A 14,121-nucleotide genomic window follows, 5' to 3' on the forward strand; every position below is an offset into this window, starting at 1 on the left:
GTGTGGGGGGGGGGCATGGGGGGGGGAGGAGGGAAAATACATACATCAAAACCAAATTAAATGCTAATGAAACTGGGAAGCATGTTTTATATTTACAACTTAAAAAAACAACAGCTTTTTCATATGAAAGTTTCTGGGGTCTTTTCAGGAATTAAAAAGGAGGGTGGTTGTTATCTGCTGTGCTTTTACTAAATCACATCACATTATCACCACACCATCACATTGTCACCATCACATGGGACTTGGGAAAGGAGGAGGCAGCCAATTATGGGCATCTCTGGGGTAACAAGCTATTGTCTCCTGACCTGTGTGTGCATCTAAGGCCTGGGAAGGTCTCTGGAGAAAACCAGTCTGGTTGGTGATCACCTATCCTAACACTCACTACGTTATCTGGAAACCACTTTCCTTGAGATTGAGCGTACACTGGCAACCAACCAGATTGTACTGACTCTTTTAATGTACTGACTCTTGCCCCAACAAGTTTCTGAAAGTGAGTGAAGGGGCCAAATCACCCTTAACTTTGAGGGAAAACGTAGTACCTAGCTCTCAGAGTTCAATTCTAAATCACTTCATTTTGCTTCAGACCATCGAGGGTTATGTAAAACTACCAACATTTACCACGATTTTGAGCAAATAGAGTCGCTACAGAATGTCAGACTCTTTAACAAATGATAAAATGGAGACCTGCATAAATCAGTGACTAGGTTAAGGTCACCCAGATACTTACCGGCAGAAGTAGATCTCTAGAAGCCGTTTCCTGCCTTGTACACCACCATGCAGGGAGATACTACCACAAATGCCAGGCCAGTGTGCATCCATTCTTTTACTCCCACAAATTGTAGTGGGGTGCTTTCAAGCCTTCATTGGATAAAGTGGCCTTTATGTTGCTGTTATCAGGGTTTTCATCCAGATGGTTCAAATCTAGATGCCTCCTTTCTTAAACTCCACTTGGATTCTTCACTGATCAGGAATTGTCTATGGACATAGGTCCAACATCATTTGGACAAAAAAAGAAAAAGTACAACGACAGTTCTTTGCAGGGATACTAACATCACAGTCTATGTTCTATTCCTACTACTTATAGTCTAAAACCAAAGAAACTCTTTAATTGCTCTAAACAATTGACTTCCTTGGGCCTCTTTTCTTTTGCTCTTTCTTTCTTTTTTCATTTGAAAGAAACACAAATGATCAATGAGATTGCAAAGTCTGGTATTCACAGAAAAATTATCATGACATCTGTTTGAGGTAAACCTGTTTAAGGTTCTGCAAACAGAATCATCCATAGGTTAGCCTTTAGGGACAGAAAAGAAATTGACATCCCCAAGTTCATTATTTCCTGTGCTGCATTTGGAAGAACCATATCAGGAAAGGCTAGAAGCTGAGATCTCCAAAAAGTCCCCAGGGAGTCTTTTAATAGTGATGGGCTGTCTGCTTGATTTCCCCTGGGGATAGACGAAGAGGAGTGCCTTCTTAGCAGCACTACAAAGGCAACATGAAGTCCTGTGAAGTCTAAAGACCAAAATGAGAAGTTATGGGGTCACTCATCACATTGCTAGAGGACAATCATTGTTCATTAGAAATGCCAGTGTTATAATACTATTGCATGTGACAAATAGGAGCCATCAGTGGAATTATATGTTAGCTAAAATAGAGGCTCAGATAATAGATGTGATGAACATCTTCCATGCAGAACTTAAGAAGGTGTTTGTGATACCTTAAAATCTCTACGTGATTAATACTCTTTTTGAGTAGGCAGTAGTGAGGAAGCAGAATATGCAAGGTGGACAATGTGGCAATAAATTTTTCATTTTGTAAAGTAATATGTAGATCATAATCATTAAGATTTGGGGAGGGGGCTCTCATTTATTATTCTATTTTATAACAAACTAAAGACCCAGTGCACGAAATTCGTGCACTTGGTGGTGGTAGGGTCCCTCAGCCCGCCCTGCGACCTCTCACAGTCCAGGAGCCCTCAGGGGATATCCGACTGATGGCTTAGGCCTGCTCCCCATGGGACATCCTTATTGCTTCCACGGAGGCGGGAGAGGCTCCCGCCACTGCCTATGTGCTCGCCTGCTGTGAGCCTGGGCTCAGGGCTTCTGGCTGAGCGGCACTCCCCCTGTGGGAGCACACTGACCTGCGGTGAGCGTCTGCCCCCTGGTGGTCAGTGTGCATCATAGTGACCGGTTGTTCCACCGTTCGGTCCATTTGCGTGTTAGGGTTTTGTTATATTGGATGGCCAATTTCAGCTAACAATCCAGGCTTTCTATTGAATTGTAAATTCTTAGAGGGCAAGGGTGTGTGCATTATTCACCCTGATATCCACTAAAGTATAGTGTTGAACAATCAAATTCAAGGAATTGTTTTTAAAATACTCCTGCCACCACCACAATAGAGGGGCCTCAATTTCCTAGAACTATAAGAAAAAGCTTTTTATAAGCATTCATGATTCATGAGACTAATCACTTTTTATCTGCAAGGCAGGACCAATTCATTTGAGTATTCCCATAGCTAGGGAACCACAAAGACAAACATTTATTTCAAGTTTGCAAATCCTAAACTAATTTCAAACAACCATTTCTCTTCTTTTTACGCCATGGAATAATCTGCAGAGGTTTAGGCAGATTTTTTTGGTTAGACTTCTGGAAGGCTTCATGATGTGGTGTTTGCAACCAACTTCATCTGGGATGTCACAGCATCATTTATCAGCCCCCCACGCTCACAGCGCTCCATAAGACCTAGATTGCATGAAGCTGTTTAGATCACACCTCATTCCTCCCTGAAAACTTTAGGTGAACCCTAGAAGAAGTTGCTAAGCATATCATTATGAGAATAGTCAATAGATGAGCAGGTTAGGCATGAACATAGATGCTGCCTCATCAGCATCAAATTGAGATGCTCTTCTAAACAAATGGTGTATCCTATTTCCTTTTCTACAGTCCCTGCAGGATTTCAATGTCATTTTTCTGTTATTTTATTTTTTCAATGCCATTCTAAAATGTAGAGTACTCTGAGACAACTTATAGAACCAGTACCTTGGTGCAAAGATGTGTCCATTTGTAATGATTCCCCTCCATTCACCCTACACCTGTCTATTTGCATTGTGTTCAAATAAGTGACTGAAAAAATGAGTATTTCTATTTGTTTGGATTCATCCTTTATTCCTTCCCTTGAAGAGAAAGATATGTTTTCTTAGCATGTATAGTGTAACATACTTTGCACTCAGTGGTTCTCAATAAATATATGATGTTGGCTGAGTAGGGGATGGTGATGATACTCTGAGTTGCTTTCTTTCAAGGCAAGACCTTGGGCTCTTTGCCAATCAAACAGAACACATAGGTATTCTGTCAAAAGCCAGAGAAAAACCCTGCAATCAAAAATCCACTTATTTTGAAATGCCAAACATTTTCTTGATAGTACCTTAGTCCCTATTTAGGATGCCTTGCCCAGAGTAATTTAGTGGTTCAACTATGTTCTATTATGTCATAATGTTCAATGCTATATTGTCAAGGTGATGAGTCAGAGGGGCAGGAATATATAAATATATCCCCAGGGATTTTGCATTCCATCTTTCAAGCCAGCATGAAGTGATAGGCATCTCTTAAGACAACTAGTTAAAAGGCTGAGAATGCTCTATGCATTGATGTCAACAAGGTGTCAAAATCCTCTATTATGACTGTATTACTGTCGATCTCTCCCTTTATATTCATCAAGTTTTGCTTTATATATTTAGGTACATCTATGTTGTGTGTGTAAATGTTTACAAGGGTTATATCAACCTTCCTAATGCCGCAACCCTTTAATACAGTTCCTCATGTTGTGGTGACCCCCAATTTCATTGTTACAAATGGAACATAATTAAAGCATAGTGATTAATCACAAAAACAATATGTAATTATATATGTGTTTTCCGATGGTCTTAGGCTACCCCTGTGAAAGGGTCTTTCGACCCCCAAAGGGGTCGAGACCCACAGGTTGAGAACTGCTGGGTTATATCCTTTTATTGAATTGATCCCTTTATCACTTAAAAATGTCTGTCTTTGTCTCTTACAGTCTTTGTTTTAAAGTTTATTGTGTCTTATATAAGTATTGCTATCCCAGCTTTTCTTTTCATTTCCAATGCATGAAATTTCCATCTCTTTATCTTCCATCTGTCTTTTTTCTGAGATGGGTCTTTTGTAGACAGCATACATATGGGTCTTGTTTTCTCATCCATTCAGTTACTCTGTGTCTTTTTAATGGAACATTTAATCCTTCACATTTAAAGTGATTATTAATAAATACATTCTTATTATCATTTTATTCTTTATAATTATGTTTTTCTTTTTTCTTTCTGTTAAAGCGGTCTCTAACATTTCGTATATACTGGTTTGATGGTAATGAAGTCCTTTAGTGTTTTACTTTCTGGGAAGCTCTTTATTTCTCCTCCAATCTATACTAATAAAAGCATAATATGCTAATTAGACCGGACAGCCAAACGACCTTCTGGACGTCATTCCAGACAAAGCCGTGGTGGCGGGGGTGAGGCAAAGGTGGTTAGGGGCAATCAGGCAGGCAGGGGAGCGGTTAGGGCAGGGGTGGGCAAACTTTTTGACTCAAGGGCCACAATGGGTTCTTAAACTGGACCAGAGGGCCGGAACAAAAGCATGGATGGAGTGTTTGTGTGAACTAATATAAATTCAAAGTAAACATCATTACATAAAAGGGTACGGTCTTTTTTTTTTTTTTTTAGTTTTATTCATTTCAAACGGGCTGGATCCAGCCCGCGGGCCATAGTTTGCCCACAGCTGGGTTAGGGGGTGATCAGGCCAGCAGGGGAGTGGTTAAGGGCATCAGGCTGGCAGGCAGAGGCAGTTAGGGGTGATCCCCATTTTTTTTAAATTCCTTTTCCTTTTTGCTGCTCTGATTACTTTCTGCTACCTTGTCTTCCAAATCACTGATTTGATCCTCTGATTCATCTAACCTACTATTAATCTTTTCTATTGTATTCTTCATTTCAGATATTTTATTCTTCATTTCTGACTGCTTCTGTTTTATGGTTTCTTGTCCCTTTTAATGCTTACTGTCTCTTTGTTTAAGTTTTCACTATATTCACTCATTCTTCCACTAAGTTCCCTGAACATCCTTATAACCATTGTTTTAAACTATGTATCTGGTAGATTGCTTTCCTCCATTTCATTTCATTCTTTTTCTGGGGATTTCTCCTGTTCTTTCACATGAGGCATGTTTCTTTGTCTTCAAACTTTGGCTGCCTCTCTGTATTTGTTTCTGTGTATTAGGTAGATCTTCTATGTCTCCCAGTCTTGATATGGTGGTCTTATGTAATAGGGGTCTTGGGAGGCTCAGTGGCACAATCTCCCTGAATTAGGTGCTCCAGGAATGGCCCTTGTATGGATTATGTGAGCCCTCTTATTGTACTTAAGTCTTCATTGTTTTTGCCCCATTCAAGGGTGGGACCAACCCTCAGGCTAGCTATGAGGATTGATCCTAACTACAGGGGCTGACCCCAGGAAGTAGAATTTGCTCCATCAGGGTCTTGTGCCTGCCAAGATCTCGCTGTGGGTGTGCCACTTGTGGAGCTAATTCGGTCATGCTCTGATATGGTCTGAAGCCCACCACTAGGTGTATTGGTTCTAGGGCCTCTTACAAAGGATTCTGGTGTAGGTCAATGTCAGGTGCCGCTTGTAAAGAGCCCTGAGCTACCTATTTGGAGCTACAGAGTGACCCACTGTTAGTGGCTGCCTCTACTGGGCTTGGGTACAAATGGGAGGGGCCAAAGTACACACCACGGCCAGTTTCTAGCAGCACCAAGCCAGGGGCAGGTCATCAAAAGGCCCATGAAACCCTAAAATCTGTCTCCATCTATTAGGTTTAATCACTGAAAGGGCCTCTGGCGGTATGTGAGTTGCATGAGGTGGGTTCTCAGTGAGTCACCAGGTAGGAGCGAGTGGTATTCACCAGGTTGATGCAGATTCAAACTTGGCACCAGTGCTGGGTCTGAGGCCACTCAGAAAAAGTTTCAAAGTATACCAAGTCTAGCTGCCACCCACCAGGGGTTTGCAGACCTTTGTGGTAGGGTAGGGTCTCAGGGAGTTGTCAGGGTGAGGCCAGCAGGATCATTAGGTTAAAACAGACCAATATTTGGTCGTGTCAAGGGAGGTCTCTGCACAGAAATGGTGGTGCCAGCGCGCAAGAGAAAAATGACCCTTGTCTCTGCCACCCCTGAGCCTGCCCCGACTTCCTCGAGAGCCTTCTAAAAAAGGCTGCACCATGGGCCCAGGATGGCATCATCCAGCTGACTCCTCCACAGCCCAGGCCCACAGTGAGCTGGAAGGATGAGGCTAGTGGATCTCGCATGGGGGGAAAATGATCCTCAACCTAGAGCAGTGATGGCGAACCTTTTGAGCTCGGCGTGTCAGCATTTTGAAAAACCCTAACTTAACTCTGGTGCCGTGTCACATATAGAAATTTTTTGATATTTGCAACCACAGTAAAACAAATACTTATATTTTTGATATTTATTTTATATATTTAAATGCCATTTAACAAAGAAAAATCAACCAAAAAAATGAGTTTGTGTGTAACTTCTGACACACGTGTCATAGGTTCACCATCATTGCCCTAGAGTCACAAACTTAGTCTTTTCCTGTTTGTCTCTGACACCCTGAGTCCACCAGACCTCCTAAGAGACCTCCAAGAAAGTCTGCACCATGAGTCCAGGCTGGCAGCAGCCAGCAGACTCCTTCTCAGGGAGAGAGCTTGGAACTGCAAGGTCACAGGGAGTCAGGAGGGGTTAGGGCATTCCCTTAGTGCGTTCCCTAAGGCTTAGGCTGATGCTGTATGGAGAGGAGTGCTCGACCCAGGAAAGATGGTGTCAGTGTGTGGTGAGGATGAGGACTCAACTAAAGGGACCAGAGCAGCTGTACCTTTAGCCTTCTTCCTGAAGCTACAAACCTTCTGAGTCACCTTCCCTCTGCCAGAGCCCATGGTGAGTGGCTGCAAATGAGACTTTGTGCACTGGTCCTTTAAGAGGGCCCCTGGTTTTCTAGCAGATTCTTGTCTCTTCCAGATTTTCACAGCCACATAGTATATAGGCTCCTCTTTCCAGCTCTGGTGCTCCAGGCTGGGGAGACAGCCGCCACCAGTGGCAGTGGGGCCAGCCCTTTTCATGTCTCTCTCCTCCCTACCGGTCTCAATGTGGATTCTTCTGTAAATCCTTGGTTATAAGACGTCTGTTCAGCTAGACTTCAGTTGGTTATGCAGGTTGATTGTTCTATAATTTAGTTGTAATTTCAGTTTGGTCCTGGGAGGAGGTGCCATCTTGGATCTCTGATAACTTTCAATTTATTCAAATGTCTACACTTTTGTTACCTTTTTAGTTAGGCATTTAAAAAAATACAAAATTCAAGTTCATTGCTCCTCTTTTTAAATATGGATGTTCTTTATAGATATAGATATAGATATAGATATAGATATAGATATAGATATAGATATAGATATAGATATAGATATAGATATAGATATAGATATAGATATAGATATAGATATAGATATATAGATATATACACACATGTCTGTGGAGGGGAGGAGTGAGGGAATTTTATTTCTCCATAAATTATAGATTTTCTTTGTTATCAAAGGATTTTATTTCCAGCATATGCAGGCCCTCTTTTATTCATTCCCCAGCTAAGAATTTAAATGTCTGTCTTCTTTACTGGGAATTTTTTTTTGAAAGAATCTCTGTTTCTCTTAAGGCCTGGAATACACGGGCAATGTAGACAAATTCTTGTTGAATTTCATTACATACCCAGGGGCATTTTTTAACTTAAAATGTACCTGCTTGTCAAAGGAAGCACCTTTGTGTCTTCCTACTCTCCTACCCCCACTAATCTTAGAAATGCCCTAATAAAATTTGCAACCATGTTAAAGTCAACTTTTTTGCAAGAAGAGAGTGAAAAACTGAAATATCCACCTGAATAATTTTTCTTGATTAATTTAAACAAGGTTGCTTTAAAGTTCTCTCTTTAATCATTTTATACTATTAATATCTTTATCTGAAGGATGATTTTATAAGTTAATTATTCCTATCCTGAATGAAAATTAATTTTTGTTAGAATAAGTATACATGGTAAAACTTCACAAGGTCATCTTTTTTTTTTATGTAATCCTCTCACTTTTTCTTTTAAATAGGAATTTAGCTTGGAACAAAATTGCCATTGTTCACCCCAGTGCATTTTCTACTTTGCCATCTCTAAGAAAGCTGTGAGTATTTTATTACTTGTTTATGGCTGGTCTCTTCATAATCAGGGGCCGTCTAACCCTGCAGTGCACAGATTGCCCACCCTCAGTGTTTCCCACACTAGAGCTGTATCAGACCAGAGAGGAGCCCCCTACCCCTCCGAGGCCATGTGGGCCATTATGTGCAGAACTGAAGATCTGGGTGACAGCTGTTCTCATTACTGAGGTGAAATTTTCCATTTTTGCTGAGTGATCAGGAGGAATGGAATAGCTATCAACTCAGTTCTAAAGGGCTTTGGTTTTATAGTTGGCCATCTTGACTAATAAAAAACCTTTGTCTCTTTTTCTCCCTCCCACCCCCCTTTCCGACTCTTGCTCTTTCCTCCTTCCGTCTCCCTTCTCTAATAGAGAAAGAAGGAATTGGTCAGACAGAAGTTAAGAGGAGAAGGAGGAAAATACATACCCAACAACATTGTCCCCCTCATCCCTAACTTAATCCCGTCAGCATCACTTTTCAAATTAGATGCAGCACCTGCCACTTCATCTGGTATATCCCCCCCTTTAGCAAACCTCAGCTGAATATAGAAATTCCAATTTGGATGTGATTAAAACATTCCCCCCTGCAACTTTGACTGTAAAAAGTAACCAAAGTGGTTAATTTTACCATTACAAGTGAGAACCCTTCTTAGAAGTTTTTATGGAACAGTGTAATAACCTTTAGGTTGCTTTTTGACGTAAACGTTTTATGTATATCCCCCTCTTTAGCACACCTAATCTGAATATAGAAATTCCAATTTGGATGTGATTAAAACATTCCCCCCTGCAACTTTGACTGTAAAAAGTAACCAAAGTGGTTAATTTTACCATTACAAGTGAGAACCCTTCTTAGAAGTTTTTATGGAACAGTGTAATAACCTTTAGGTTGCTTTTTGACGTAAACGTTTTATGCTAACACGGACTAAAAGCCCATTGTTGTTTGATGTTTTGCAGGGACCTATCGTCCAATCGCCTGTCGTCTTTTCCTGTAACTGGGTTACATGGTTTAACTCACTTAAAATTAACAGGAAATCATGCCTTACAGAGCTTGATATCATCTGAAAACTTTCCAGAACTCAAGTGAGTTTGTCATTAAAACTAATAAGATACATTTGTGGTCATGTGAAATAACAGGCGTGTTACAGTGGTTTTCAAAATTTATGAGGTCATGGGACACTATTGAGTTGCATTTCATGCCCTCCAGGCCCTACCCCTGGGGCACTGTCAGGACAAGCCCCGAGGTGGGAGAACGGGTCTTCCTGACCACATTTCCTGTTTCCCAAAGGCGCCTCCCAGAATCCTTGAGGTCATGGAAAGATTTGAAAACCATTGATCCATGGAATATAAACTTGGACATATAATTAAATAACATTATAACATTATGTACTCCTGTTTACTTTTTTAAATACCTCTAGCTTGTGTATGTGTTCTAATAAAATTTATGAAGTTAATATTTGCTTGAGGAAGTAATGCTCTTTAAAACCTGTTATGCTTATTATCGATAAAGAGGTCCCTTGAAAGATTATTTATATACATGTATTTTTTTTTTTATCAAAGTACTTTTTACATACTTTTAAAACCAGAACACCAAAAGAGAGTTTGGAAACTGAAAGAGGGGGAAAAATATAAAAGTACCCCCTAAACAGCTTTTTATGTTATTTCCTCCTAGACTCTGTTTCCAATGTATTTTTAATTGTTAGAATCATAGTACATATACAAACTTTTATGTTTTCATCACTTAATATATTCTCATACCATAAGCACCGTGTATTTTTTAATCAAAGTACTTTTTATATACTTTTAAAACCAGAACACCAAAAGAGAGTTTGGAAACTGAAAGAGGGGGAAAAATATAAAAGTACCCCCTAAACAGCTTTTTATGTTATTTCCCCGACTCTGTTTCCAATGTAATTTTAATTGTTAGAATCATAGTACATATACAAACTTTTATGTTTTCATCACTTAATATATTCTCATACCATAAGCACCTTTTTTTTAAAAAAAACATATTTTTATTGATTTCAGAGAGGAAGGGAGAGGGAGAGAGAGATAAAAACATCAATGATGAGAGAAAATCACTGATGGGCTGCCTCCTGCACACCCCCTGCTGGGGATTGAGCCCACAACCAGGAGATATACCCTGACCAGGAATCGAACTGTGACCTCCTGGTTCATAGGTTGACACTCAACCACTGAGCCACCATGGTCAGGCCCATAAGCACCTTTTAATGGTGCTACAATTTTCCTAGCAGTCATTTTTTAACCTTTTTATTATGGAAGTTTTTAAACACAAAAATAGAGAAAATAATATACCTGTCACTCAACCTCAGCAATTATTAACATTTCATAGCGATAATTTTAATAACTCCATTGTTATTATAAATAACACTGTAATAAAACCTCTGTGCACATAGTTAATATTTTAGATTATTTATTAAGGCTAACACCCAAAATCAGAGTTATTGAGTGAAAGAAGACGAATACTATTTTACAATTCACTTCTTTAAGTGTATGTTTTTTCTTTGGTTTTATTCAGGGTTATAGAAATGCCTTATGCTTACCAGTGCTGTGCATTTGGAGTGTGTGAAAATGTTTATAAAATTTCTAATCAATGGAATAAAGGTGACAACAGCAGTACAGATGATCTTCATAAGAAAGATGCTGGAATGTTTCAAGTTCAAGGTAAGACCAGCTGTTCCAGTAGTCCCCAGGCCGACGCTCTATCCAGTGAGCCAACCCAGCTAGGGCTGTATGTGAATTTTTAATTCTATGTTTATTATATCTTCCTTGGCATATATTGTATAAATATGGGGTAATTATTAATATTCATATTGATATTTCCATAAGCTTTTAAAAGGGCTTCATCTTTGTGGATATGTTTCTCAAACATGCTTCTGGGCTCTTTTCTCTAGAAGATAGAATCTGTTTTCATTCTTATGTGGAGGATATGGGCATTTTAGATGCCTCCATATTTCGGCAGGAAGGGCTTAAGAACCCAACCTCTTATCTAACTAATTCCAAAACATTCTCCCCTGCTCCCCCCACAGGGGTATCTGTCAGGAAGGTGAAATGAGATCATGTCTGTGAAGCACTTGGCTTTCCTTGAAGACCTTACTTAAAGAGGCAACAATGCACCTCAAACCACACCTGTGGTAATGAGGAGGCGCTCTGGGCAGCCCCAATTTTCCTTCCCCTGCCAACTTTGCATGTTTGCGCAGATTCTAAACAGACTGGCTTTTCTTCCTCTGGGCCTGAATGATTTGTTGATTCCACGCAAGTATGATTCAGTCTGTCTGCAGACAACCCTCCCATTTCCTCCTGCACATCGTTTAAGGAGCTGATATCTTGCCCCTCTGCCTTTTTGTTTTAGTCCACAGCAGAGGTCCTCAAACTACGGCCTGCGGGCCACATGCGGCCAGCTGAAAACATTTATCCGGCCCGCCGGTTGTTTTTTCCGCCATTGTGTGCATAGGAATTTGTTCATAGTTTTTTTTTAAACTATAGTCCGGCCCTCCAACGGTCTGAGGGACAGTGAACTGGCCCCCTGTTTAAAAAGTTTGAGGACCCCTGGGCCACAGTATGTGTCTTGCACTTGTCCTTGCTTTAGTTTTTGCTCTTAAAAAAAAAAAAAAAGTAAAACAATTAGAGTGCCTACTATGTGCCAGGCCGTGTTCTAGGCCCTAGGTGTACACAATGAGCAAGAGGCACAAGGTTCTTCATGGAGTTTATTTTCAAAGAAGTGATTCTCAACCCTGGGCCAGGAATCACATGGAGGCTTTTTAAAAACACTCATGCCCACCTCGCCAGATCAATGAAATCGGCATCTTTGGGAAAGTGTGTTAGATCACAGAATTCCTGTGTCATGGCTACCTAAACCAAGCACCATCAGAGAACACAGCCCAGAACATTTGCACTACAGCTATCTAAGTGTTAGAAAATTGGATAAAGTGGTTCTTCCACTGGAAGTCCAATTTTATGAAAGCTATTTGGTTAAAACAAATAGTAGTTTATACATATAAATAAAAAATATCTCTCTAATTTAGGTCTGTGCAATTTGGGGACATCACGAGCTCCAGGAACAAGAACAAAATGAGAGAGCTTAGATGTTATGACCAGGAGCCTGAGGTTATTTCCCCTCCCCCCAGTTTTGCTGGAATACTGTATCACATAGCAGCTTGAGTAGAACATCCACAAGCAACTTTATCGTTGACTCTTAAGAAAGCCAGAGCCCAGAAAAGAGCAGGATGTCTGACCTCCCGTCTCCTTTGTGACACAACATGTTCAAGGGCAATCCTCCCCGGTATTTGGTCCCCTGGAAAGAGAGATGGGACTAATCACTCCAGGACTTCTCATTCCTGCAGATGAGCGTGATCTTGAAGATTTGCTGCTTGACTTCGAGGAAGACCTGAAAGCCCTCCATTCGGTGCAATGCTCACCTTCCCCAGGTGAGAAAGAGGCCAGAATGGCCTTAGCAGCCATCCCCACCATTGACTCTGAGGCCGGCAATAACGTGGCTACACTTCAAAGCAAGATCTGTGCCACGTCTGCACCTCCTCAGTGTCCCTCCCCATGGATTGGAGTTGGTCTCCATTCATAAACAAGATTTTTGAGGGAGACTTCTGATTCAGGTTAATGGAAACTGTAGCGAGAAGCACATGTAACTTTTAACATGATATTATCAATTCAGCCTAAACTAGTATGCGACCGTCTTGCTTCCTGTAATCACTGATTTTTTTTAAAGGGGTTTCTTTTAAGCCTTCCCTAAGTAGCTAGTTGGTTAAAACAAATAATGGCTTATACATACAAGTAAAAAATATCTGTATGTGTGGACTTCATAAATGGTCCCATTCCCAGAAACAGGATGGACCAGTTGGAAAAAAGACAGCTGGGAAGGTTAACATTTTATTTTCACCAATTAGAATGTCCCTTGCTCTCAAACATCAAATGCCGTTCTAAACCCAAGACGAGATGTTCAAGAAACATGCCTTCTTATTATTCATACTTCCTCTTCTTTTTTTTTTTTTAAATATATTTTATTGGTTTTTTACAGAGAGGAAGGGAGAGGGATAGAGAGTTAGAAACATCGATGAGAGAGAAACACGGATCAGCCGCCCCCTGCACACTCCCCACCGGGGATGTGCCCGCAACCAAGGCACATGCCCTTGACCGGAAAAGATGTTCAAGAAACATGCCTTTGTATTATTCATACTTCCTCTTCTAATATTATGGAGTATTTCCCTCGGATTCCCCTCTCTGCTTACAGAATCTCCTTGAAGCATTCTGGAAGGGGGGGACTGGACGGTGGGGGGCGGGGGGAGACCATAATGAAAAGCCCAGGAGACCTGGCTTTTTACCTGGCCCAACACTTGCGTATTCGGGGGACCTTAATGAAAGTGATTTCAATTCCCCATCCGCATGTCTGTGTGTAGCTTGAAAACATGAGCTCTTGGTGTGCTGACGCCCTGGGTGCCGCGGAAGGCGGTAATGGCAGTGGTTGAAGAACGTGCCACAAGGAAACAGTGTGTTACTGTGGCTGCAGTTACTGGCCACTCTCTTTGGTGTCCTAATAAGAGAAACAAAGAGGTCATTTGGCAAAAGTTGCAAGCTGTGGTTTGATACCCAGTCTTTTCCTTCCTTGGACTTGCAGGCCCCTTCAAACTCTGTGAGTACCTGTTCGGGAGCTGGCTGATCAGAATTGGAGTGTGGACCATCGCGGTGCTGGCCCTCACTTGCAACGCCTTGGTGACGTCCACGGTGTTCCGAGCCCCTCTGTACATTTCCTCCATAAAACTGCTCATCGGGTTGATAGCGGCGGTGAACATGCTCATGGGCGTCGCCAGCGCGGTG

At 41.1% G+C, this 14,121-nt stretch overlaps 1 protein-coding gene across 1 annotated transcript in view; it reads left to right on the top strand.

The window, feature by feature from the left end:
- The window catches only part of LGR5 (leucine-rich repeat containing G protein-coupled receptor 5), a 151,402-nt gene that overhangs the window by 133,465 nt on the left and 3,816 nt on the right, over positions 1-14,121 (top strand). The window contains exons 14-18 of the mRNA XM_014531688.1: positions 8,191-8,262; positions 9,229-9,354; positions 10,811-10,956; positions 12,636-12,719; positions 13,922-14,120. Coding sequence (XP_014387174.1) covers positions 8,191-8,262; positions 9,229-9,354; positions 10,811-10,956; positions 12,636-12,719; positions 13,922-14,120 — 627 coding nt within the window. The remainder of the gene's footprint in view (positions 1-8,190; positions 8,263-9,228; positions 9,355-10,810; positions 10,957-12,635; positions 12,720-13,921; position 14,121) is intronic.

The sequence above is a fragment of the Myotis brandtii genome, unplaced genomic scaffold (genome assembly GCF_000412655.1).
Source record: "Myotis brandtii unplaced genomic scaffold, ASM41265v1 scaffold82, whole genome shotgun sequence".
NCBI lineage: Eukaryota > Metazoa > Chordata > Mammalia > Chiroptera > Vespertilionidae > Myotis > Myotis brandtii.